Consider the following 27,196-nt stretch of genomic DNA (forward strand, 5'->3'; position numbering starts at 1 on the left):
ACAAATTCTTCTTATTTATCGGTACGGTAGAACATGTATAAACAAATGCAGACAAAAAATTTCATTTTCGATTAAACGTGTATAATTGATTAAATGTTATGAATTTATCAGTAAAGATACTACATAATCTATGACTAGAACTTTTCAGGTATATCTGACACTATCCAAACTTGAATCCGTGGAAATTCCATTTCAGATATGTCTCACACTATCCGAACGTGAATCCGTTGACGTTCTAATTTAGATATGTCTGACACTATCCAAACGTGGATCCATAGACGCTCCATTTCAGATGTCTCACGCTATCCAAACGTGAATCCGTTGACGTTCCAATTCAGATATGTCTGACACTATCCAAACTTGAATATATGGACGTTCCATTTCATATGTCTGACATTATCCAAACGTGAACCTATGGACGTTCCATTTCAGATGTCTCACACTATCCGAATGTGAATTCTTGGACGTTCCATTGCGATGAACGTTCCATTTCAGATGTCTGACATTATCCAAACGTGAATCCATGGACGTTCCATTTCAGATGTCTCACACTATCCGAACGTGAATCCGTTGACGTTCCAATTCAGATATCTCTGACGCTATCCAAACTTGAACATATGGACGTTCCATTTCATATGTCTGACATTATCCAAACGTGAACCTATGGACGTTCCATTTCAGATGTCTCACACTATCCGAATGTGAATCCGTTGACGTTCCAATTCAGATATGTCTGACATTATCCAAACTTGGGGCCCCGAGTAACCGAGTGGTCTAAAGCGCTCTCCGTTACGGATCACTGCCATCTCACCTCTGTGTGCGTAGGTTCGAGTCTCGGATTCAGCCAATGTGGGTATGTGAGAAAGCTTGCCAGTAGCTTCTCGTGGGTCGGTGGTTCTTTGGGGGTTTTTCCCGGGTTCTTCCACCACCATTTATACTGGCCGCTATGTTTAGCCTATTGTGTGCTGTAAAATGGCGTTAAACCCTACAACAACTATCCAAACGTGAATCCATGAACGTTCCATTTCAGCTGTCTCACACTATCCGAACGTGAATCCGTTGACGTTCCAATTCATATATGTCTGACACTATCCAAACCTGAATTCATGTACGTTCCATTTCAGATGTCTGACACTATCCAAACTTGAATCCGTGGCCGTTCCATCTCAGATATGTCTGACACTATCCAAACGTGAATCGAACGATGTTCCATTTCAGATGTCTGACATTAGCCAAACGTGAATCCATGGACGTTCCATTTCAGATGTCTGACATTAGCCAAACGTGAATCTATGGATGTTCCATTTCAGATGTCTGACATTATCCAAACGTGAATTCTTGGACGTTCCATTGCAGAATTAATTTTGAACTATGTTCCTTTGTACAGCTACTATACACAATATCTAAGATTGTAAAATGTTATAATATCAGAATTTAAACTTAAGATGCAATTATTTTGATTAATATATAGTTTAAAAGATGCACCATAGAGGTGATAGTACATTCTGAAATTACGCAATACTATTGTATTGATATTTGTATCAGCTTTCTACAAATAAAAAATAAAATTATAGTTAATATTGGTTACACCACTTTCATTAAATATATAGCAGTTGGGACAAAGAAAAGAGGAGGCTGATATATTGATACATTTCTTTTCTGTTATCATGTAAATATGGCAATGGAAGTTTACGAAAAAAGAAAAGAAGAGAGTTGTAATGGTTACCATTCAGGGTAGAAATACCGCAAACATTGTTGGCAACATATTTTAAATTGGGTACATCCCAACCAAACCAGTTATTGCAACTTTTGAGAATGTGTTTCTGACATACACAAATCAAAATCAACGGGACCAAGTATAGTAAATGCAAACTCTACACTTATTGGAATAATGGTATCGATACGATGAATCGAATATGTTTCGTTTAACAGACGTTCCATTTCCGAATTAACAATATCAATTATCTCAAATAAAATATCCTGTAAATTATGGAAGCCGTCATTCAAGTGAGCGATTAAAACCGTTATTTATGTAAAATCTTTGTTCATGTGTTTAGATACGTTCTGACGAATTTGTCCAGCATATTTCATTTTACAGGTTATCAAATAAACGACATTAGATGTTTGCACATTTAGTATTACAATACATTTTAAATGTTTCTCTGATATTACTGCTACTAAAAGAAGCATTTTGATTAATTAGAGAACAGAGCGAACATCTGGGTCTATTATATTTAGTTGAGCCATGATATTGAAACATTTAACTCATTTAATATTGAAAAATGATGAAATTGTGAAATCTAAAACATGCCGGGGCACTGGGTTTCCTACTGATCTAGGGCACTCGCCTTTGCAGATCACTCACAGATCTCACATCTGTCATCGTGAGTTTGTTGTTGTTGTTGTAGGGTTTAACGTCATTTTTCAGCACAATATAGGCTATACATGGTGGCCTGTATAAATGGTGGAGAAATAACCAGAGAAAACCCCGGAAAGAACCACCGACCCACGAGAAGCTACTAGTAAGCTTTCTCACATACCCATATTGGCCGAACCCTAGACTCGAACCCAAGCAGACAGAGGTGAGATGGTAGTGATCCGTAACGGTGAGCGCTCGAGTAATGTAAGTATGTGAGAACGCTTGCCAGTAGCTGTCGCGGATCGGTGGTTATTCCAGGGTTGTTTACTCGCTAACTATTATGGCTACCATATAGCCTATCATGGGCTGAAAAATGGTGTTAAACCCCAGAAAAAAAAAAACACAGAACCAGCCTGCTCTACTCTCTAAATTGGTTTGCACTAAATATTCCAGAGGTTACTGCGGTAGTTTTGGTATCTCTACATATGTTCCAGCAGAAAACTTCGAATTTTTAACAAAAAATGTATGATGTCGTCAAGCAGGACCTTAATATCACATCATTTTTGTGACATCATCATCGATATCACGGAGGGTTTTATCACATGTTAAGTTCGGTTTTGTTCATGATAAGGTCTCCACTCATTTTATCGCCGGTCTTTTAACAGAGGTGAGTGGTATTGCAGGCATACCGGTTTACGGCGGTAATTGTTTCTGGTGGTACTTATTGTCGTACTTTTCACTGTAATGTAGTTTCCGCCAGTAATGAATGTACATAAATTCCAGAGTAATCTTATTACCAACTCATTTATGTTAACAGCATGTGTTTGTAACGAACTAACTTCAAATGTTACAAATATAATTTATATTTATAACCCTTTAATCACACGTTCGACAAGTGTCACGCATGCAAATGTGATCGCCAAATGGATGTTGTGAAAGATATTCGGGCCAAGTGCAAATTTTTGGAAAACAATCGGATTTAGAAATAAAGAAGTCATCTTCAGATATATATATTGTATACGTTTTATACTAATGTGTGAAGTACGTGCATTCCCATGTAAGACTTTGAATCATCTATGGGTTTTTTATGAGAGCGTTTGTTTTTGTTTGAATATTACTCAATTTCTGAAGTCCACTAAATATTTTCCCGTTGTGTGGGTTCGTGTGTTTTATGCTTACATGATGTTTACTTGCTCTCGCTGATAAATATCCTTCCAGGCTGTTGACGTCCGAGTCAAAGTTTCTCTATCTATTATATCAATAATGTAGCTAGTTAATTGTAGGCTTTAACGCCAATACTTCCTGTTTTTATCAAAAAGTTCCCTAATATCAGCACAATGCCTTTCACATGGCGTAAGCTATAATGTGTGCTTAATGGTTCCACTTTAGTTACAGTTTATTGATTACAACGTACACAACTATTAACATACACGTAGCAAATTCATCCACTCTTAAGTAATTTCGGGCGGAGAACTGCGATTTTCTTTTGAGTTGGAATATATTTATTTTCTTTCATGTCAAGATTATGTAATGGGCATAATATGTTATTATTTTCGTGTAAATCAGCCCAACATATTTTTGTTTAGAAAAGTATCAGGCTATTGCCTCAGCACAATAAATTGTTGGTTCCCAAAAAAATTGCAGTATGACATTGTACGCCTCGATGTTATTAAAAAAACAACAGAAAAATGCAAAAACAGACACGTTTTGTAAAATTGAACAAATAATTTATTTCCCCAATATTTTTAAAAGAACTTACAATATTGTGAATTAAATTCCAAGCAGTCCTAAAAGTTCTATTACAAGTTCAAAAGTACAGAGTATTCCAAATGAATCCCAAGGGTGTTTCGAATGAATTCCAATCTCGAATGTGCTGATGTACCGATACCCTGGTTTAGTGTGGATGTGATAACAGTCTTGCTGTATCACAAATATATAATCCAGAATATCTTTGAATGAACTGACAATAATCCCAAACTAGTGATTTGTCCCACAGTCAATGAACACTTTGTAATTCCAATGAATAATTTAAATAAATAAATGCTCTCAAATATTAATTGAACACAGCTAACATTTATTCAGCTTAGACGGGGATGTTAAGATAGGGAATACAGCAGTTATGTTTACTTCTCCCTTATGTAAAAGCCTAAGATACGATATGAGGACCAGGATGAGGGTCAAAGGTTATTTTTAGAGCATTTTAAATTGTCAACAAAGTCAGGTTTACTACTTCAACTTTAGCAAAGAATGTGGCAAACATTAGGTACACTGGGATTTTCAGAGTGGAGTACCAATGTTCTGAGCTCACATCCAAGTAAACATGCTTACCTCCAAATAATAATAATCTTAACATGTAATCTAAAATCATAGACGAGAATTATTTTAATATGTTGTTTACATAAAAACTATAGTTAGGTGGGCCCGACTCCTACCCTAAATTATGGACAAAAAGTCAATTACACAATGCAAATTAAATATAACAGTTCATGGTGCCCAACTCTATAATTTTCTTTCGATACGTGTTTGTGTCGACGTTTATTGTTGTAAAATCAGAATCATATTGATAATGTATAGGTCTATTATTACGACTATATGGTCTAAAACTCTGTAATAGAAAAGAGCGAAAACTAATAATTTTTGTAAAATTCAACAAATAGTTTATTTCTCTAGAATACAAAGTGAAAATTTAAAAAGAACTTACGGTAATGCGAATTAAATTCCAAATAGCAAATAGTCCTTAAAGGTTTAGTACAAGTCCAAATCTCTTACTGAATTCTAGTGGTATTCCAAATAAGTTCCAATACTGAATGCATTGACGTGCCTGTAGTCGCGAATGTGCTGATGTGCCAGTTGTCTGTAGTGTATTGATATTCTAACATTCTTTCGATGTATCTCAATAATATAATCCAAAATGTTTATTTTCTGAACTCACTATATCTCCATCTCCACGAATATTCTAGATGAACACTTTGTATATCCAGTATAGAATAATTTGAATAAATAATTCCACCCAGATGAAACAGAACACTATAAACTAAGACTCAAAAGATGAACCAGGGTAATGGTCAGAAGTTCATTTCAGGAACATTCTAATTTGTCAAGAAGATAAGGTCTATTACTAAAACTGATATAGAACACAGGAAACATCATGAAGATCGGGTTTATCATGGGGGAATTCCAATGTCTTAGTCTCAGATTAACATCAGGTTTATCATGGGGGAATTCCAATGTCTTAGTCTCAGATTAACATCAGGTTTATCATGGGGGAATTCCAATGTCTTAGTCTCAGATTAACATCAGGTTTATCATGGGGGAATTCCAATGTCTTAGTCTCAAATTAACATAAGCTTTTTCACTTCCACTGATAATGATCCTAATATTTAATCAACACTCATAGAGAAATGTATTATTTATTTACAACATAACAGTTACTGGTCAGGTACACAATGAACTCGATTTACAACGTGAGTTCTAAAATACAACTATACACAACATATAATCAGGAAGACAAAAACCCAACAAATACAAATTAAATATACATAACACTATTCCCTTCTTTCTTTCACCGTCTTTCTCTTTTGAATGGGGTTTTCGGCTTCTACTTTTTTTCTTCTACCTGCCCTGACTTCAGTTTCTTGACGGGTTTGTTCTTCTGTTTCTGAGGAAAATTTTCTCCTTGCTCTCTTTTATCTTGGGACACTCTAAGGACCAATGCCCTCTTTCTAGACATTTCAAACAGGTATATCTAAATTTTTGTTTCTTTTTTTCCTGGTTTAGAAGTTCCTTTCTTCAGGCCAGGCCCTATGGCAAGGCGAACGAAGCAATGGCCTCGGGATCAACTCCGCAATGCATTTTGTTGTGTGCTTGGGGTCTCGTGCTCATCGCCTCCTGCCTTGGGCCCCGCACATCCTAGGGCCGGGCGTGCTTTTCTTTGATGTTGTTGACATTCTGGAGCCCAATGTCCTTTCTATTCACAGACATATCCGGTTTCTTGACTTTTACTCCGAATAGAGTAGACTGTAGTCTGGAGGGAAGTATAATTTCAAATGACTCTATAAATCCTTGACTTGAATGCTCTCTGTTGGGACTCTTCCATCTACACAGACTGAAAGCAAACTGAATTATTACTCTCTCTCTCTCTCTCTCTCTCTCTCTCTCTCTCGATATATATATATATATATATATATATATATATATATATATATATATATATATATATATATAGATATATTTCATAACTGTCAAATAGCTGTCTATGCTGTGCCAAAACGAGACATGTAACGTTCTTGTCAGAGGTCACTTTGGAAGAGTTGTACGACGAGATATAGTAATAACGATGCCTGAATGAGGAACATCAAGGGTACCAAGATATTGAAATGTGGGAACACGACTATGATTGATGTTTCAAAGCCGATATAGAATTTAAATCAGTCCCTCATCATTGAGGATAACGTTTGGCAGTTTTTGGGGGTGATATTACCTATTCATTAAAACAGGCAAAAATCGGCGGTGAATATTGGCTGCTCAGATCGGTGTACATTTTATACACTCACCGGTATTTCTCGCCGCTGTGAAGCTACTGTCAACTGAAGGGTTCTATGGTGTAATGTGCATCAGATTTCCGGAGCAAATCCTGACTTTGAGGACTTATAAATCCGCGTGGAATAACTCAACCATCTGTCCCGTGGCCATTTTGAATTTCGCGCAAGATATGACTGTTACCAATTACCGGTGTGTGTCTAAAGAGTATACAGGTTTGTTCCGGAATAATTTGAATGTTGATACATTCTACATTAATTAATGAACAGGTGACATCAGACCCACACATCGCCCATCAGTATCAAAACAGATTGGGGGAGGGGGGTATGATTTATCGGATAGAAGCTAGCGCAACGTTGAAGAATACCGCCTTATGCATTCGAACCATAAATCTACATAACAGCTTGTTTGGAGGACGAACCAATGCAACACGCTTGTTGTATGAAGTGGACGCATCTCAAGGAGAGAAAAATAAATACAGCATTGTGTTTTCCTTGTATCCTTGGGTGTGTAAAAAGGCTTGATTTCCCAAAGGTCATCCTGAAATGTTGATAGAACGCATACACGTAGAACACAATCCCCGATACGTCGGTTTCATCAAACCTAAAGTGTTACCACTTCATACTGTTTTTATCTCATCATTACCTAGGAAATACGATGTTTCACGCCGTACTGGTGGTGGTTGTAGTCTAGACCAACCTTGACGTCACGATGCTGCATAATGCGATTTGATAGAAACATGGGTGAGTGCCAAATTCTTTTCCATGCTCTTTATCTGTTAAAGTTATACGAAATTTGGCACTTTTTTCCCCACAGAATAAAGACAACAAGATGACGACTCTAGTGAAGGAATGTTCTCATGCTGTGTCAACGACATTTTTTAAAACTGAAGCAGTTAGCGGCTATCCTTCCTCGCACCAGACTCCAGATCGGTATTGATCCTTAGAGGACATCACGTTGGAACACGTGAAATAGAACAAAGGAAGATGATCTTTGAAAATATGAAGTTTAATTTGTTTCTGAGGAAAACTGGATTTTACTAGTGCTGGACTAAGCAAGTTACGGTTACCAACACAGAGATCAATAACGATAAGTGCATACCAAATGCAAAGTAAAAGGACTTGCACTGGACTATCGTTCTACTCAAGTGATGAACTTTGACCTGTAAGATAGGGTTAAAATCAGTACGTGATCACGAATATCGCGTGCAAGACTTATCTTTAAAGTACAAACATTACAAAAATACAAGAATAGTCAGGTAGGCTAAGCATCTGTCCTAGTTAGGGACAAAGCTTAAGTACATAATACACATTAAATAAACATAACACCTTCCCTCATAAAGAAAAAGAAAGATGTATGCAATAGATTTCATTTACGCATCAAGCAGATATACATATGATACTATAGGAATTCAATTTACCCAACGAGATGTCTTATGAATGTCACGAAATATACACAAAATAAAGCAATAGAGTAATTTGAATACATGAAGAGCATCTGCAATCAAATTATCTTTTTCCTTGATGTGTCTAATATCAGTGTTTTATTCCTGAATCATCTAATTCTACCTTAGCAACCTCTGACGTTGGTTTTTCATTTTGTTAATGAAAATAAGGGGCATATGAATAAAATAATCAGAGATGGAGCTGAACTAATATACACTTAAATGTGTTGGAAAGCCAATGACAAAGTCAAGTATTCCTTCTTGATTGTGGAAGAATATCTCTGGAGCTTGTTTAGTTTTTAATTAGATAAAATAGCACATTGAATGATCCATGCCTTTTTGTCTTTTTGAATCAAGACTACACCAATTTCTACATCACTTTCGTCAGCACCCATTTTAAGTTTTTGACTAACATTTGGAGCTAAATGAACTAGTGCACTCTTAAGTATGGCCTTTAATTTGTGAAAAGCCTCCTGATATTTGTGAGACCAATAAAACTTGCATTTCTCACGCAACAAATTGGTTAGAGGCTCAGCAATTAAGGAAAAATGTGAACGGAATTTCCCATAATATCCAGCCATATCTACAAAATCAGTTAATCTTTACAAACAAGCACTGGGAATTTAGAGATAGCAACGGTCTTAACTTCTTCAGGTGTAACTTCACCGTGTCGAACAATCTCCTCAAAATGCAACGCAAGCGCGGCAAAATTTATTTTACCTAAAGTAGTTGTCACATTTGCAGTCGATCAAATAATTTTTGTATGGATTCCATGATGATGATGCCATCGATGTAAATATCACAATGATCTGAACTATATATTATCACGTTCGTTAAATGCTGGAATGTTGACGGAGAATTATTCATACCAACGGATACGAGTTAATATTAATGAAGTCCGTATGGAGCTGCAAATGTCGAAATATATTTAGGTTTAGGCCCAAGAGGACATGGTGAACTCCAGTTAATTATATTCGGTTGAATGAAATCATTCTTCAGTAAATACTGAATTTCTTTTTTTTCCAAACAGTCCAGCTTGATAGGATTCATCGTCTAAGTATGCTGTTTCACAGGTGTAGGATCTACAATTGCAACATCATCATAGATTTAGTTGTTCGTGTTGGAACAATTAGAAACATATTCACGTAAGTTTTTTTTATTTTTATAATTCACTCTTTTCTTATTGTTGTAGATGTGAAAGTTTCTGGTCCACATTGTTTGATATTTCTTAATTGTAAAGACTGGTTAAACCAAAGTTACAAATGTCGGATTGCAATCCGTCGTTCATATCCACACTGTGCGGGACAGTTACAACCACACGTGCTGCATCTAGTATGTTCTTGCTCAAAATGTTTTTCACGGTGACATTGTTTTATACAGTGCATTGGTAATTACAAGCAAGTACAGATGGATTCACATAATAAAGTGAGTATCAGCATCATAGATGAAGATTACAAATAAACCGATTTTATAAGTATGTCCGCGACATGTAAAGCATACGTAGATCATGTATAGAATGAGCGGGAAAATATTTCTAAGAAAGCCCTAGTTACTTTGTTTCCAATATAACATTGAAGCAAAACATAAAAGCAGCTGCGCTACATGAAACCATCAACAATCATTTCAGACTAACCGCATTGCCAATCTAGCAGATACAGTAGATAAATTAGATGCAGACAAGATATATTTTGTACGCAATCGAGTTGATACGCAATTACGCAAGACTCTGAATGATGACGGTTAGAATTATACTAAGTCTGGCAGGGAACACGTAAAGAATAAAATTACCAGCCATTGAACAGTTTGGTATTGAATAAGCTAACACAATATCAGAGTTTGAAATATGGATTCATGAAAACATGACCTTTAACGAAGTAAGCAGGCCTTATTCAGACAAACATTAAGTGTCCTTTCTACTGCTAGTCAAGTCTAACAATGAGGAAGGCGAAGAGCATATGTTCTTCAGAATGAAGACCTTGCCATATGCGATACAAAACCTAACATATGACAATATTTGCAACAAGTCAAAACCAGGATAAACAGTGATATGTACAGCTGATGTTATATCGGTGAAAGAAATAATCTCTTGAAGAATAAATACTTAACAATCTCATCTTCAACATCTAGAAAAAGAATTGGATAATACAGTCCATTATAACGATCAAGAAAGAACTTAAAAGGTTAATAAATACTTTTAAAGCCAACATTACTGAGCTGGGCAACAAAACAAGTTAGGACTAATATGAGAACTGCAGCAAAATAATCATCACACGGAGAGATAGAAGGCGTCGAAATGAATGCGAAGGAAAGCAATATTATAATCTAAGTCATATTGCAAGCTGATTACGGAGTTTAAGCATAAATTCTAGAAGATCTTTTGCATACAAATACAAATACATGGATTTGATACAAAAAATTCAATCTAGAATTTTAGCTGCGAATGCGTGGTTTGGAAAATAATGAAGAAGGGCCTTTGACTATTATAGTACGAATGCATGGATTTAAAACAATGTCAAGAACGACTTTTACCGACGAATGAGTGGACTTGAAAGAAACATTCACCATGGGGTTTTATCTACAAATGTAAGAATTTGAAACCAAAGTTCAGAAAGTTCTTTTGCCTGCAAATATATGGATTGGAAACAAACCATCTAAAAGGGCTTTTACTTGGGAATACATGGATTTGAAACATAAATTTAAGAAGGCCTTTACATACGAATGCAAGAAAACAACAATTAAAAGGTAAAAAATTAAAAAGGGGACTAATCTACATACACGTGGATTTGAAACAAAAGTCAGCAAGGGCGTTTACCTACGAATACGTAGATTTAGAATAACGTTCAGGAAGGGCACTTGCCTACTGGTACAAGGATCTGAAGCAAACTATCAAGCAGGATTTTTACCTAGGAATGCGTGGATTTCCAAGAAAACGTCAAGAAGGGATTTAGCCTATCATTGCGTGGATTTCCAAGAAAACGTCAAGATGGGATTAAGCCTACGATTGCGTAGATTTCCAAGAAAACGTCATGAAGGGATTAAGCCTACGATTGCGTGGATTTCCAAGAAAACGTCAAGAAGGGATTAAGCCTACGATTGCGTGGATTTCCAAGAAAACGTCATGAAGGGATTTAGCCTACCATTGCGTGGATTTGAAAGATAAATTCAGAAAGGGGCTTTTACCTACGAATACATGGATTGGAAAGAACCAAATTACATTACATATTCTGGAGTGACCAATTTTGGGAAGATGTTGTTTGCACTAAATCTGGTTGAGACTGAATACAAAGACTTTTCCGATTATACCTTTTTATCAATTGTCTAATTTTTCTGTGTAAGAAGATTTACAATAGAATTTGGTGTTAGAAGATTTACAATAGAATTTGGTGTTAGAAGATTTACAATAGAATTTGGTGTTAGAAGATTTACAATATAATTTGGTGTAAGAAGATTTACAATAGAATTTGGTGTTAGAAGATTTACAATAGAATTTGGTGTTAGAAGATTTACAATAGAATTTGGTGTAAGAAGATTTACAATAGAATTTGGTGTAAGAAGATTTACAATAGAATTTGGTGTAAGAAGATTTACAATAGAATTTGGTGTTAGAAGATTTACAATAGAATTTGGTGTAAGAAGATTTACAATAGAATTTGGTGTTAGAAGATTTACAATAGAATTTGGTGTAAGAAGATTTACAATAGAATTTGGTGTTAGAAGATTTACAATAGAATTTGGTGTAAGAAGATTTACAATAGAATTTGGTGTAAGAAGATTTACAATATAATTTGGTGTTAGAAGATTTACAATAGAATTTGGTGTAAGAAGATTTACAATATAATTTGGTGTTAGAAGATTTACAATAGAATTTGGTGTAAGAAGATTTACAATATAATTTGGTGTAAGAAGATTTACAATAGAATTTGGTGTTAGAAGATTTACAATAGAATTTGGTGTAAGAAGATTTACAATAGAATTTGGTGTAAGAAGATTTACAATAGAATTTGGTGTAAGAAGATTTACAATAGAATTTGGTGTAAGAAGATTTACAATAGAATTTGGTGTAAGAAGATTTACAATAGAATTTGGTGTAAGAAGATTTACAATAGAATTTGGTGTAAGAAGATTTACAATAGAATTTGGTGTAAGAAGATTTACAATAGAATTTGGTGTAAGAAGATTTACAATATAATTTGGTGTAAGAAGATTTACAATAGAATTTGGTGTAAGAAGATTTACAATATAATTTGGTGTAAGAAGATTTACAATATAATTTGGTGTAAGAAGATTTACAATAGAATTTGGTGTAAGAAGATTTACAATATAATTTGGTGTAAGAAGATTTACAATAGAATTTGGTGTAAGAAGATTTACAATATAATTTGGTGTAAGAAGATTTACAATAGAATTTGGTGTAAGAAGATTTACAATAGAATTTGGTGTAAGAAGATTTACAATAGAATTTGGTGTAAGAAGATTTACAATAGAATTTGGTGTAAGAAGATTTACAATATAAGTTGGTGTAAGAAGATTTACAATATAATTTGGTGTAAGAAGATTTACAATACAAGTTGGTGTAAGAAGATTTACAATATAATTTGGTGTTAGAAGATTTACAATATAATTTGGTGTAAGAAGATTTACAATATAATTTGGTGTTAGAAGATTTACAATATAATTTGGTGTAAGAAGATTTACAATAGAATTTGGCGACTCAGTATGAAACTGTGATCATGAGAATTTATTGAATATAAAATTAGTTACAGCCATGGATTGATATAAATCAAGTTACAAATACTTTGCTTCTAAATGATGATTACGAGAATTTAGATTATGAAAGAAAGCAACGAACCTAATTAGACAAACTATTTGAAGTAGACATTATGAAATACCAGTGATCGTGCTAAAAAGTACAACTTTGCGGTTAAAAATTTTAGATGAAATTACACGTTTTTGGTCGACTTCTTTAGCAATGGAAATAGAATTTGAAATGAGATGTGTTATTATGAATCTTACTAATGTGTATAAATTGCAGATACTTTGAACAAATCAAATGAAACGAACTTTTAATGAGACTATTTTTTTTCCTTACAACGTATCGACATGTCCAAAAGGTAAAGTACTGACATTATTCACTAAATAACGTTGATTATCGTAAACACTCAGTGTCATTTTGTTCATTTGGATGTTGCACATCTCTTTATTGTACGATGAACTTATTAATAATTTTCTTTATTTTCAAAAAGAAAATTAAGGAACAAGTCAAATTATGAATTATTTTTGATCAAGCAATAGTTTAGTCCTTGAATCACTTTATTTGCGTCTTTCTCCGTCTTAAATGACTGGTTTTTTTAAAAAAAATAAAGATCTGATCTTAATTCCTCGAGACTCTCTGATTACTGTGACATTTAGTTTGTTTTTAAAAAGTCAAAAATGTCTGTTTTTTTCCCATTAATTTGTGGTAAAGAAAACAACTTCTCTTTTCGAAAGTAAATGTTATTGTTGTTTGGGTTTAACTCCATTTTTCAATTCAAGACGGACAGATAAAACCCGATAAGAGCCACCGACTCACGGGAAGCTACTCTTAGCTTTCTCACATGCCCACATTAGCTGAGCTTGAGACTCGAACGCACACGGGCAGGGGTAGTGATCGGTAAAGGAAAGCGATTTCGATCGCTCGGCCACTCGGGTCCCCTTGACAATAAATGTCACAGAACTGAATGCCATCTTTCATTCAACACAAACGAACAGGAATTTGGGTCAGTCAAAAGTAGCTTTCTCTTATAAATCTGTCAATTTTACCTGGATAGTTCTAACACACTAAACTCACCATGGATTGCTTTAGCCAGTCTAATCTGTACGTTTGTGCTTTTAATCTCCAAGTCATCTTGAACAATTGTTCTCCTGGCGAGTGATGGGGCTCTCTGACATTTGATTGTTTCATCTGCACATGTCTCAAATGTGGTCCTGTTTCTCAAATTCTCCATTTGTTTACGTACTACATGGTATATTCATTAATACGAAAATATATAAATCAGTATTAGCTTTACAAGATTTTTATTTAGTTCTGGTAAGGATTCAGCCAGGGTTATGGGTCATTTTGTCAAACAAGATAACTTTATCAGACTATAGTCGAATTTAACGTAATGACATCGTGAATGATATACATGTTTTTATTTTTTGAAAGAACACAGCAATTTCAGTGCATTTTTGAGTTCATACTCTTTTATTCATTGATCAATTTCTTATAAAGCGGATAAACCATTCTCGGCAGGAATTAAGTTCTCTGGACCAAGGACGTATTCCTTGGCTAGCCATGGTTGTTCTAATGAACAACAAGTATCGCAATTATTAGCTATCTGAAATAATATATAATACTATATATCATATATAAATGCTGATATGCGATACTAAAAATATATAAAAGGAAGGCAAAAGAAAAGGACACAGTCAACAGACCGTTCTTCAGTAAAATTTCGTACTTATGATAATTATTGCGAATTATTCCTACTTAGACAGCCTTCCATAAAAACTGTGTCACAAAACTTAATCTCAAACCCATCTGAGAATTACCACGAGGTTTGATTCTGAGTTGGTTCTTGCTGGAGAGCCGCCTATAAAAATGGTGACCTTCAACTTAATCTCGAACCTGACTACGCAAAGTTTCGTCAATGCTTCCCGTTGAGGAATGACCTTCAACTTGATCTCGAACCTGACTACGCAACGTTTCGTCAATGCTTCCCGTTGAGGAATGACCTTCAACTTAATCTCGAACCTGACTACGCAAAGTTTCGTCAATGCTTCCCGTTGTGGAATGACCTTCAACTTGATCTCGAACCTGACTACGCAAAGTTTCGTCAATGCTTCCCGTTGAGGAATGACCTTCAACTTGATCTCAAACCTAACAGGCACAACGGTTTTCTTGCATACAGTTGACGCTTGACAGCTTCGTATTTTGCATAGGGCTAGATTTTAAACAAAATAATTGCATCTCTTCTGCTGGCTATTTGAACAAAGACATTGATAGCTAACCATTTTCATTTTCTTCCTGGACTTCTGAGGCAAATTGTGTAAGAGCCAACAGTTTTTTGTTGTTGACAATTTTAAATATTTGGTAATTCATTCACTGCATTTTCCGAAGCTGGTCTTGTCAATTCCGGCAAAATTCCTGCTAAAGAGAGTGTACGTTAGACTAATTGAGACTGATTTTTCGAGCACATGGGAGCAGTTACTTTGGGTATCAAAGTGCTCATTACAAATTCCACAAGTACAATATCCTAAGTAATAGATGTATACCAACATTCTCTCCACTGTCAATGTTGCTAATACAAACAACTTCATCTTACACCTGTCACTCTCTCATAAGTTCATTATATTGTTACGAATTTTACATGAATACAAATATACTAGTTTCATATGCAGATGGATATTCTGAGACTATGTTAAGTTCGATGTATTACAAAACAAATGTTCTGTATGATTGATATTACGTACAACGTTCAATGTATTTCACGATGTCCGCCATCTTTGTTTTGGAGGCACTTTATGTACTGGAGGCACCTCCAATGTGTCATATCATTGGTTTACATTGTTTCAATGCTGTAAATCACACATATATTAGTTTTATATACAATTGGATATTCTGAGACTATGTTAAGTTCGATGTATTACAAAACAAATGTTCTGTATCATTCATATTATGTACAACGTTCAATGTATTTCACAATGTCCGCCATCTTTGTTTTGGAGGCAATTTACGTATTGGAGGCACCTCAGATTTCCACTACGCGTTATATGCAGTCATTATTGAACAGCAATAAACAGTTGATATAACTAGTTTTTACGTAGAATAAGTTATGCTCAACAAGAAAATAATGCACTTACCTTCACCTGCGAGGATAACGCATTAGGATGGTGCATGTTCTAATTTTCCCGCACCACCAACTTGTTTGGAGGCCAATGTTTACTGTTTATACGTGTGACACAAGGATTCTAGTGTTTGACCATACGTTTGCGATTAAGATTGTAATAATATAATTAGCATTTAATGTTTGTTTTGTATCTCAATAATTTAACGATATTTAGTATTTATTGAGTCTTAAATACTTGTTAACAATATGTACTATTTAACGATATTTAGTATTTATTGAGTCTTAAATACTTGTTAACAATATGTACTATTTTGGCGGAGTGTTACACTGTGTAGTGCAACCGAAGGTTATAAATATGGGTGTCGCGCAAACCAGTCAGTTTCCCTTCAAGCGGCATCGGGTTCGTATACAACTACAATATATTATCGGTTTCCAAAAGTGATAGGGAATGTTATCATTCTCTAAGTAGAAATAATAATATTAGAAAATATACATTCATTTATGCAATATAAAAATTTAATAGTAAATTTATGTACTAAGGAAAATCAAAGCCAAAGATAAAGTGTTGAGTACTCTTACGTAGGGATATAGGGCCTCCATAACGCTATTTCAGTACATTTGTATGACTTTATATATTTTTTCGTAAAAGAAATGGTCACCCGTTTCGCCTGTTAATTATATTTATTTGAATCCGTTTGTATTGGGATTTTAATGTTACCCCTATAAACGTTATAAAAGTATTACAGTAAATTATATTTGATCAATATTATTATTTAATACTGACTGTTGAGACTGCTGGTTATAAGTATATGTACGTTCTGTTATACTAATTTATTTATTGACTAGGAAGAGAATATGTGAATTCTATTATACTGAATTGTTTATTGGCATGTTAAGACTAAAATAAATCCTCTATTTTTCTCATTCAGATTTTATGTTGTTTATATACTTAGATAAATAATTTCCTCACGGATAAGTAGCTAGTATAAGAAGCCATTATTTCTACAGGGATTTCGTCTGTTATCAGACGACGTACTATGTACTACCAGTACATTATACTATTGCAACCAATTCAAAGTCTCAGCTTGAGGATTGCCGAACCATCGAAACAGGAAGAAATTCTCTAAATATAAGGGAGCTTGCGCTGGGAAATTAACCCCGGGGTGGAGCACGTTACAATATCTATAGAGAAACCCAAACCCCCCACATAGGTATTATCATTGCGTAATTTAATTTTGGTATTATAGCCGAAACATTTAAGCAGCAAAGTCCAACACAGACCCACCCCCATAAATGATGAAACGTGAGCCATTTTAAAAAGGCACATTGCATATTGTCAACACAGTAACCAATATTATGCTGAGAGGAACATGAAATTTGTCACAATTATGCCTGAGATGTCACTAATACATTTTACAGTTTGAAATGGGATGGAAAAGATGATGTTCATGGAGGTTAGCATCTGTGTTCGCTTAGAGCTTTAGAATCTGCGAAAGAAGGATAAAATATTTCCCAGCATACATGTAAGAACTTCTGCAACTTCATGCATAGCATGAGCAACAAACCACGTGTTTGACATGGCACTGGAAGTAATGCTTGAAGCCAAAATGTCAGCTGTGTTGTCAAGAGTCCCGTTGTTAGGGGCCGGATTTATTCCTAGAAGCTTGCACATAAGCGGATAAAGGTCAATGGAGTTGAAAGGCTTTGCTAAATAGTTCCGTCTAAAGTCAGGTCCTCGGGCGTAGAAAATCGGTTTCATGCTGCTAAGCTGATTGTCATATCCGTGCGCCCCACTCACATTACCCGGCTGATATGCAGTGCGGTTCTGGAAAAATGCAAATCGAATGGTGTTACTTCTGCACAGTCAATAAATAATGTTGTGTTAAATACTTAAATACTTAAAACTACTCAAACAATCACGTGATAGTTTCCTCCAAAGGTTAACTTACATATATTTTAGATCTGTCATTGGATAATGCTTCATCTGTCATTTTTGTTTTTCGGAATTTGTTTGTGTCGTTAGTTATGATGAAAAATAAAAGTCATATTAAGAATTCATACACAACAAGGTCACTCAAAAAGCGGGGTTGTGATTATACCGAACCATATTTCTTGTTACAAGGACCAAGCACACCATTGGCTGACCGAATGAAAGATTCACAGTGTTCGCTAGAGAAAAACTGACAAATTCTCTTCTGGAACGAAATTAATGCTTAAACCGTTAAATGTGACAAAATTTTTATACTTTACTTGGCTTTTTACTTTTTAGCAGGCTTATTTATCTCTACCCTTCACAGCTCATATGGTTTTAATGTCAGTACAATACTAGCACTGTAACGTCATCGATGTCAATCATTAAGGTCCCTGTTACTTAGTCAGTCATTGCAATACTAGCACTGTAACGTAATTGCTGTCAATTATTAAAATCCTCGTTAATTAGTCAGTCAGTGCAGTAACAGCATTGCAGCGTCATACATGTCAATCATTAATAGCTTCTTTAATTTGTCAGTCTATGCAACAAGAGCATTGCAACGTCGTCAATGTCAGTCATAAAAGTCCCCATTAATTATTTGCAAGAACACCATTACTGACATAATAGAATGCTGGTATCCTCTCAACCTCGACGATAAGTCATGGAGTCCAGAATCCTGAACTCGACAAATAACTGCTAAAATGTAAATTCTGATATTATGCTAAGGGACCAGTCGTTATTTTAAACTTACTTTGGTAAATACGCGATATTACATGTAACACTGGAAATGGTTCTTAACCATGAGTAGAGAAGAATAACAAGATATGTGTGCATAGAAAATTAAAGCCACACCATTCTTTTATTCAGTACAACACAAAACTGAATTACTGAGTGACGGACGGACGGACAAAGGTATCACTATATGCAACTTCCACGTTCTTTACTTGGCGTAAAAGTAAAATCATGCTGATTGCTAAAATTTACCCATACCATGCGTTGAATATTTCGATAGCTATTTTGTTCAATACCTAAATGATTTATGGGAAAGTTGATAATGAAGGCAGTAGCTTTATGGATTGAAATACATTTCATGGTCCCCACGGTATTGGTTTACTTCGCGAGGTAATGCTCTCTGTAACGACAATTTGGATCACTGATTACAAGCACCTATATTTCCTGATTCAGCGGAGCTAACATGTGTTCAGTTACTTAGGTGGCGCTCTACAGTTTCGCATTTTGCATTGGGAGGGTTAGAATTTCAAAGAAAAAGAATTTCCCCGGCTTTCCTCACCGGTTATACATGCAATATAAAAAAGACCTTGTATATCTTAGGTATAGTTCAAAGAACGTTTAATTCCCTTTAGTTTGGTGTATGATTGATGGGTGTACTATGGGTTATAGAGTATACAGCTTGGTCTTACTTCAAATATGCACCTTTCAAAAAAAGTGCCTGCTCTACTTGGTCATTTTCACTTTCTGAACTTCAGAGGTAAATTGTATAAAAAGAGCCGATAGCCTTTTTTACATTTTATATCTTTGGTAATTCATTCGTTGCACTTTCAGAAGCTGGTATTGTCTAGTCTGGCAAAATTCATTTTCCCTATTTTAATAGCTGCTACGGATATTGTATTTTAGACTAATTGAGACTGATTGTTTGAGCACAAGGGATCAGTCATTTTAGTTAGCAGTGTGCTTAGATCATGTACAATTTCCAAATGTACAGTATCCAAAGAAATGTCAGCCACATTAGATTAAAGTAGCATAGAGGTATGCCAACATTCTCTCCACTGTGCATGTTTTAAACGCAAACAACTTCACCTTACATAAGTCACTCTCTCAAAAGTCCATAATAACTGGTGAGCGCCCCCTTATATTTCAAGTTTTTCTATTTTATCATTTTCCATCCGTCACTACTTTACCATAGCGACCAACTTGTATTTTACGCTGCTTTTAAGAAGACAAACTTCACAAGTTTCTGTTTGTTTTGAAAACCGATTACTTCTATTTAGGCATTGTGGGATTACGAACAACAAGCAAGATTTATTTACCTCACAAATTGAAGAGCTTTACAATGTGTAACACTACGTACCTCTGAAGATGAAGATTTCACAAAGGAAGTGCTTCAATTAACATCAGCGGTTCTACGCTTTCCAAAAGTACATATTAACACACCTTTTCTAAAAAGGAATTGTTCTTAGTTTAAAATTATTTCCAAGAGATGTATTAGACTGACTTCAGTAAGTTAAAGAAGTAATATGACCACGCGTTTGGAAATAATTTGTTGCTCTAACATATAGATTTGACCTCAGAGTTGATCGGCGTGAGAGCATATCCAACACTGGATAGTAAATCATCAAATAGCGGAGTAATTTATTTAGCGACTATGGCGCAGACTGTTAAGCAAGATTAAAGACAATTCAAGTGCTTTGTGTATGGAAGAGTTGTGTCTTTGTACTGCGGTGTGCGGAGGTATTTCTGAACGTATCGTGATACGTACCACGTATACCGCGATTACACTGAACAAACAATCCAATGTTCTGGGGCAGCGGCCTGACACAGTTTTGCTTAATTTCCGTCTTTCAAAAGTTGGAAAATTATCATGCGCTCATTTAAAGCAAAATAAACCACTATTATATTTACGATATAATCTGGAGAAAAAATGTTAAGTATCTTGAGATAGAAGGAAAGAAAATATTTAAGCTCAAAAGAAACTCATAGCTACCCCTCCCCGAAAATTAAATGGTCAGAAATAGATGAATTTGCTATATGTGTAATAATTAGTGCACACGTTTAATTAAAGAGTTGGTTAAAGTGAGATGGTTAAGCTTGCACTATATATGTTACTGTGAAAGACATTGCGCTGACATTAGAGAATATAATGATACAAATAGGAAGCGCTTCTGCTGAAGACTACAATCTTTTACCTACACAACTGATATAATAGGCAGAAAAACTTTGAGTGGGATGCCGACACCCGGGCAAGATATTTATCAGAGAGGGCTCGTAAACATAAAACACACTTACTTAGGCGTGTTTATACACACTTTATACCTAAGTATAAACCAACACAGTTTAATAGAATGCTGGTGTGTATGTAAGTAAACAGTGTGCATAAACACCATACTTTTTATGTTGGAGTGTAGGTGTGTGTGTTTCGATTGCCATCAAATAGACGGTGTTGGATTGTAGAGGGTGTGTTTTGACTGCAATCAAAAAGTGGTTACTGCATCGAAAGGTGTGTGTTTGGGTATTAATCAAAAAGTGGTTGCTGGATTGTAAGATGTGTGTTTGAATAGCAATCCAAAAGTGGTTGCTGGATTGTAAGATGTGTGTTTGAATAGCAATCCAAAAGTGGTTGCTGGATTGTAAGATGTGTGTTTGAATAGCAATCCAAAAGTAGTTGCTGAATTGAAAGATGTGTGTTTGAATAGCAATCCAAAAGTGGTTGGTAGATTGTAATACGTGTGTTTGGACTGTACTCAGACGGCAATCAAAAAGTGGGTGGGGATTGTGTTTTATTCCAAAAGTGGTTGCTGGATTGTAAGGTGTGTGTTTGAGTAGTAATCCAAAAAGTGATTAGTAATCAACAAGTGGTTGGTGGATAGTAAAGTAGTGTGTGTTGAGTAGTAATCAAAAGGTGGCTGGTGGATTGTAAGGCGAGTGTTTCAGTTGTATTTAAAATCGACTGCTGGATAGTATATGTGGTGTATTTGATTGTATCTAATCAATTTCAGATCAGCCTTCATGTCGGATGATATCTGCAGAAAAAAGAGATACTAGTCTTAATTGCCAGCACAAAATTGCGCATGATGCATTTGTGTGTGAGTGTTCTATGTTGATGAAAACTAAAGCTCAAAACTCCCTTTATCTCCTCCCTTGTGAGAGTCTGTGCTTTTATATTACTGTATAACAGTGTGTCTATAAACACATCTTAACCTTGTGTGTGGTAGTACGTTTGTCTGTACGTGAGTGCCTATTTCATCAACACCCACTTTACATCCTACATCGTCTTGTGTGATAATATATATGTTTGTTTAAGCGTGTGTGTATCTAAACACTCCTACAGTTTTCGTTGGATGGTAGGGATGTGTGTTTTGACAGAAATCAAATAGCGCGTACATATATGGTATGTTTGGATTATATATAAAATATTAACATTGCCATTCCCCTTTGAGTCTGTTTTTATTGGAAGCGGTGGCTAACCGCCGCATGATAGCATCCAATGAAATTCACAACTCAAACACTGAAATATATGTTCGATCCACCAAGGTGTAGATAGGGTTAACATATCAGAACCTTGGCTAGCGAACATGAGACTCCATAGCTTACACGTTAGCGACACTATGGTCTCAAACATACCACGTAATATTCATTTCCCATACAAGGCAATACACTTACAGGCTAGAATATCATTCCTATGTTAAACCCATATCCTAATTTAACATATGATTTCACACGTACCTATAGCGGCGCATTGAGGTCAAGTCTTAACAATTTTACTATCAAACCCTAATTGAGGTCAGCACTTCTGACACAACTGCCTCCATTATTTTCGACATTTAACCCCAATGTTAATCCCATAGACCTTCTTATCATATGATTTCCAGTTTTAGACTATAGTGACCCCCGCATGTTAACCCATGGCTGTATATATAATTATCAGTTTTAGGTTATAGTGACCCCTGCATGTTAACCCATGGTTGTATATATAATTATCAGTTTTAGGCTATAGTGACCCCTGCATGTTAACCCATGGTTGTATATATAATATCAGTTTTAGTCTATAGTGACCCCTGCATGTTAACCCATGGTTGTATATATAATATCAGTTTTAGGCTATAGTGACCCCTGCATGTTAACCCATGGTTGTATATATAATATCAGTTTTAGGCTATAGTGACCCCTGCATGTTAACCCATGGTTGTATATATAATATCAGTTTTAGGCTATAGTGACCCCTGCATGTTAACCCATGGTTGTATATATAATTATCAGTTTTAGGCTATAGTGACCCCTGCATGTTAACCCATGGTTGTATACATAATTATCAGTTTTAGGCTATAGTGACCCCTGCATGTTAACCCATGGTTGAATACATAATTATCAGTTTTAGGCTATAGTGACCCCTGCATGTTAACCCATGGTTGTATAGATAATTATCAGTTTTAGGCTATAGTGACCCCTGCATGTTAACCCATGGTTGTATATATAATTATCAGTTTTAGGCTATAGTGACCCCTGCATGCTAACCCATGGTTGTAAATATAATATCAGTTTTAGGCTATAGTGACCCCTGCTTGTTAACCCATGGTTGTATATATAATTATCAGTTTTAGGCTATAGTGACCCCTGCATGTTAACCCATGGTTGTATATATAATTATCAGTTTTAGGCTATAGTGACCCCTGCATGTTAACCCATGGTTGTATATATAATTATCAGTTTTAGGCTATAGTGAACCCTGCATGTTAACCCATGGTTGTATATATAATTATCAGTTTTAGGCTATAGTGACCCCTGCATGTAAACCCATGGTTGTATATATAATTATCAGTTTTAGGCTATAGTGACCCCTGCATGTTAACCCATGGTTGTATATATAATTATCAGTTTTAGGCTATAGTGACCCCTGCATGTTAACCCATGGTTGTATATATAATTATCAGTTTTAGGCTATAGTGACCCCTGCATGTTAACCCATGGTTGTATATATAATTATCAGTTTTAGGCTATAGTGACCCCTGCATGTTAACCCATGGTTGTATATATAATTAACAGTTTTAGGCTATAGTGACCCCTGCATGTTAACCCATGGTTGTATATATAATTATCAGTTTTAGGCTATAGTGACCCCTGCATGTTAACCCATGGTTGTATATATAATTATCAGTTTTAGGCTATAGTGACCCCTGCATGTTAACCCATGGTTGTATATATAATTATCAGTTTTAGTCTATAGTGACCCCTGCATGTTAACCCATGGTTGTATATATAATTATCAGTTTTAGGCTATAGTGACCCCTGCATGTTAACCCATGGTTGTATATATAATTATCAGTTTTAGGCTATAGTGACCCCTGCATGTTAACCCATGGTTGTATATATAATTATCAGTTTTAGGCTATAGTGACCCCTGCTTGTTAACCCATGGTCGTATATATAATTATCAGTTTTAGGCTATAGTGACCCCTGCTTGTTAACCCATGGTCGTATATATAATATCAGTTTTAGGCTATAGTGACCCCTGCTTGTTAACCCATGGTTGTATATATAATATCAGTTTTAGGCTATAGTGACCCCTGCTTGTTAACCCATGGTTGTATATATAATATCAGTTTTAGGCTATAGTGACCCCTGCATGTTAACCCATGGTTGTACATATAATATCAGTTTTAGGCTATAGTGACCCCTGCATGTTAACCCATGGTTGTACATATAATATCAGTTTTAGGCTATAGTGACCCCTGCATGTTAACCCATGGTTGTACATATAATATCAGTTTTAGGCTATAGTGACCCCTGCATGTTAACCCATTGTTGTACATATAATATCAGTTTTAGGCTATAGTGACCCCTGCATGTTAACCCATGGTTGTATATATAATTATCAGTTTTAGGCTATAGTGACCCCTGCATGTTAACCCATGGTTGTATATATAATATCAGTTTTAGGCTATAGTGGCCCCTGCATGTTAACCCATGGTTGTATATATAATTATCAGTTTTAGGCTATAGTGACCCCTGCTTGTTAACCCATGGTTGTATATATAATATCAGTTTTAGGCTATAGTGACCCCTGCATGTCAACCCATGGTTGTATATATAATTATTAGTTTTAGGCTATAGTGCCACATACAACTACTGTAATATTATCATCCGTATTAATGTAGATATCAATTTCTCCCCACAGTCAAATTTCGTGCATCAAGCTGCTTGTTTTTATTCGCATTGATTTGCATATGCATGCATATGTAACTTCATTTCTTGCTATGTTTTCATTGTATATTGCGTACTACAGTCAATTTTGGTAATTGAAAAGTATCCACACAGTCCGGTTTGGCTATTGGAACGCATCCACGCAGTCTATTGGCCTATTGGAACGTATCCACGCCACATAGTTCGTTTGGGTTATTGGAACATATCCACACAGTCCGTTGAGGCTAGTGGAACGTATCCACACAGTCCGTTTGTGTTATTGGACCGTATCCACACAGTCCGTTTGTGTTATTGGACCGTATCCACACAATCCGTTTCAGCTAGTGGGATAAGTACATATTCATCTTCTTCGTCATCTTGTGATCCCGTCGCTGCCACCAATTATTATCTGATGTATAACGGTGCGTGTTACAGCGATTATTGTTATTATCCTGAAGGCTGATAGCCTTTGACTTGTGTGACGTAATCTCCAGAGAATGGGACGTCTCTTGCCTTCCTCTGTGGAACTATACGTATTCTATCGGCATCCATTCAATCATATTTACAAATTTTGGCTGAAGTAGTGAAAAGTCTTTTAGGCATGTCACCCATAGCTTACCTCTTCTTCGTTCCAATCTTCAACGGTCGATCACAGAATACCTGAATATAGATAACTCTTTTATCTACTACCAGATACATAAGACGCATGATGTTACAAGTACATTCATAGTACAAACTATTTTTGCATGAAATCCAGCGTACAAATTATTACAATAGGAAAGTAAATGTATGTATGTATGTATGTATGTGGGGCCCCGAGTGGTCTAAAGCGCTCTCCGTTACGGATCACTGTGTGGGTTCGAGTCTTGGATTCTGCTAATGTGGGTATGTGAGAAAGCTTGCCAGTAGCTTCTCATGGGTCGATGGTTCTTTCCGGGGTTTTCTCGGGTTCTTCCTCCACCATTAATACTGGCCGCCGTGTATAGCCTATCGTGTGCTGAAAAATGGCGTTAAACCATAAAACAACAACAACAACAACAACATGTATGTATGTATGTATGTATGTATGTATGTATTACAGTATGCATGCATGCATGTATGTAAGTATGAAAGCACCTTAACAATCAACCATCCCTCATCTGCAACCAGAAGAATGGGCAGAATCCGCCTGTTGTTCTTGTAATGCCAATGTTCCGGTATATCCTGCTTTTTGTACACTGTCATGTGCTGACGGTTGGTCAAATTCCGCACCATTTCGTCCTCTTTTCCATTGACAGGAAGGATGTTCAGGATCTCTCCATCTGATGTGGTAAGCGTAATAGCTCTGGGATCCACGAAGTCATAAATATCTGCAAAGAGCGTATTATTGTGAAATCATGGAGTGTTATTTAAACATTAAAATAGATCATCTCAATTTCAACATCTTATATACTGGTACGTATGTTTGGATTATTTTCGCATATTGATAAGTGCGCACGACGTTTGCATTGTGTGGAAATTTTGCGTTGATGTTCCATTGGCATTAGCTAATACGAACATTTAATGTATTTTTCACTGGTGTTTTATTTCTACGAAAGACTTAATAATAAAAAATTTAGCGAAACAAAAAACCTCGGTGACAGCAACAGGTAATACAGTTTTGATTTGATCTGTTGGTTTGAAATAATTTAGAACAATTCTGCTTCAGCTTGTCACCAAAAAACTTAGTACTGTTTGTGTATCACGGATAAACAATGGTCAGTGGTGGAGCTAACTTACACCGTCCGTATCATTTTTCCCTTCGACACCCTGAACTTAACCTAGTATAAATTCAACATATTTTCTACTTGACCTGAATTATTGATTGTTTGAAAAATTCTGTAAACAACTAGTATATAGCTAAGTCTATGGTTTAATATTGGTACAGTATTATTATTATTATTAATAGAAGTAAACATTTTGTCTGGGTCTGAGTTTATGTTATTGGGATTCCCCTGGCGTACCTGACATGGTCCATATAATAATTATAGCAACAGACGTTCTAATTATAGCTAACATTTTATATTATAAATATTAAGAAATTTTTAGAAGGTTATTTTCCATTAAATAATAGGATTTTT

General features: G+C 35.5%; 1 protein-coding gene across 1 annotated transcript in view; it reads right to left on the reverse strand.

The window, feature by feature from the left end:
* Positions 1–14,379: 14,379 nt before the first annotated feature.
* Positions 14,380–27,196, reverse strand: part of LOC149806266 (bis(5'-adenosyl)-triphosphatase enpp4-like) — an 85,471-nt gene continuing 72,654 nt past the window's right edge. Inside the window, exons 3-4 of the mRNA XM_089951213.1 lie at positions 26,214–26,446; positions 14,380–18,035 (exon numbers count right to left, since the gene is read on the reverse strand). Coding sequence (XP_089807339.1) covers positions 17,691–18,035; positions 26,214–26,446 — 578 coding nt within the window. The 3' untranslated portion in view covers positions 14,380–17,690. The remainder of the gene's footprint in view (positions 18,036–26,213; positions 26,447–27,196) is intronic.

This window comes from Sinohyriopsis cumingii, chromosome 2, assembly GCF_028554795.1.
Source record: "Sinohyriopsis cumingii isolate HCF-2022 chromosome 2, ASM2855479v2, whole genome shotgun sequence".
NCBI classification, from domain to species: domain Eukaryota; kingdom Metazoa; phylum Mollusca; class Bivalvia; order Unionida; family Unionidae; genus Sinohyriopsis; species Sinohyriopsis cumingii.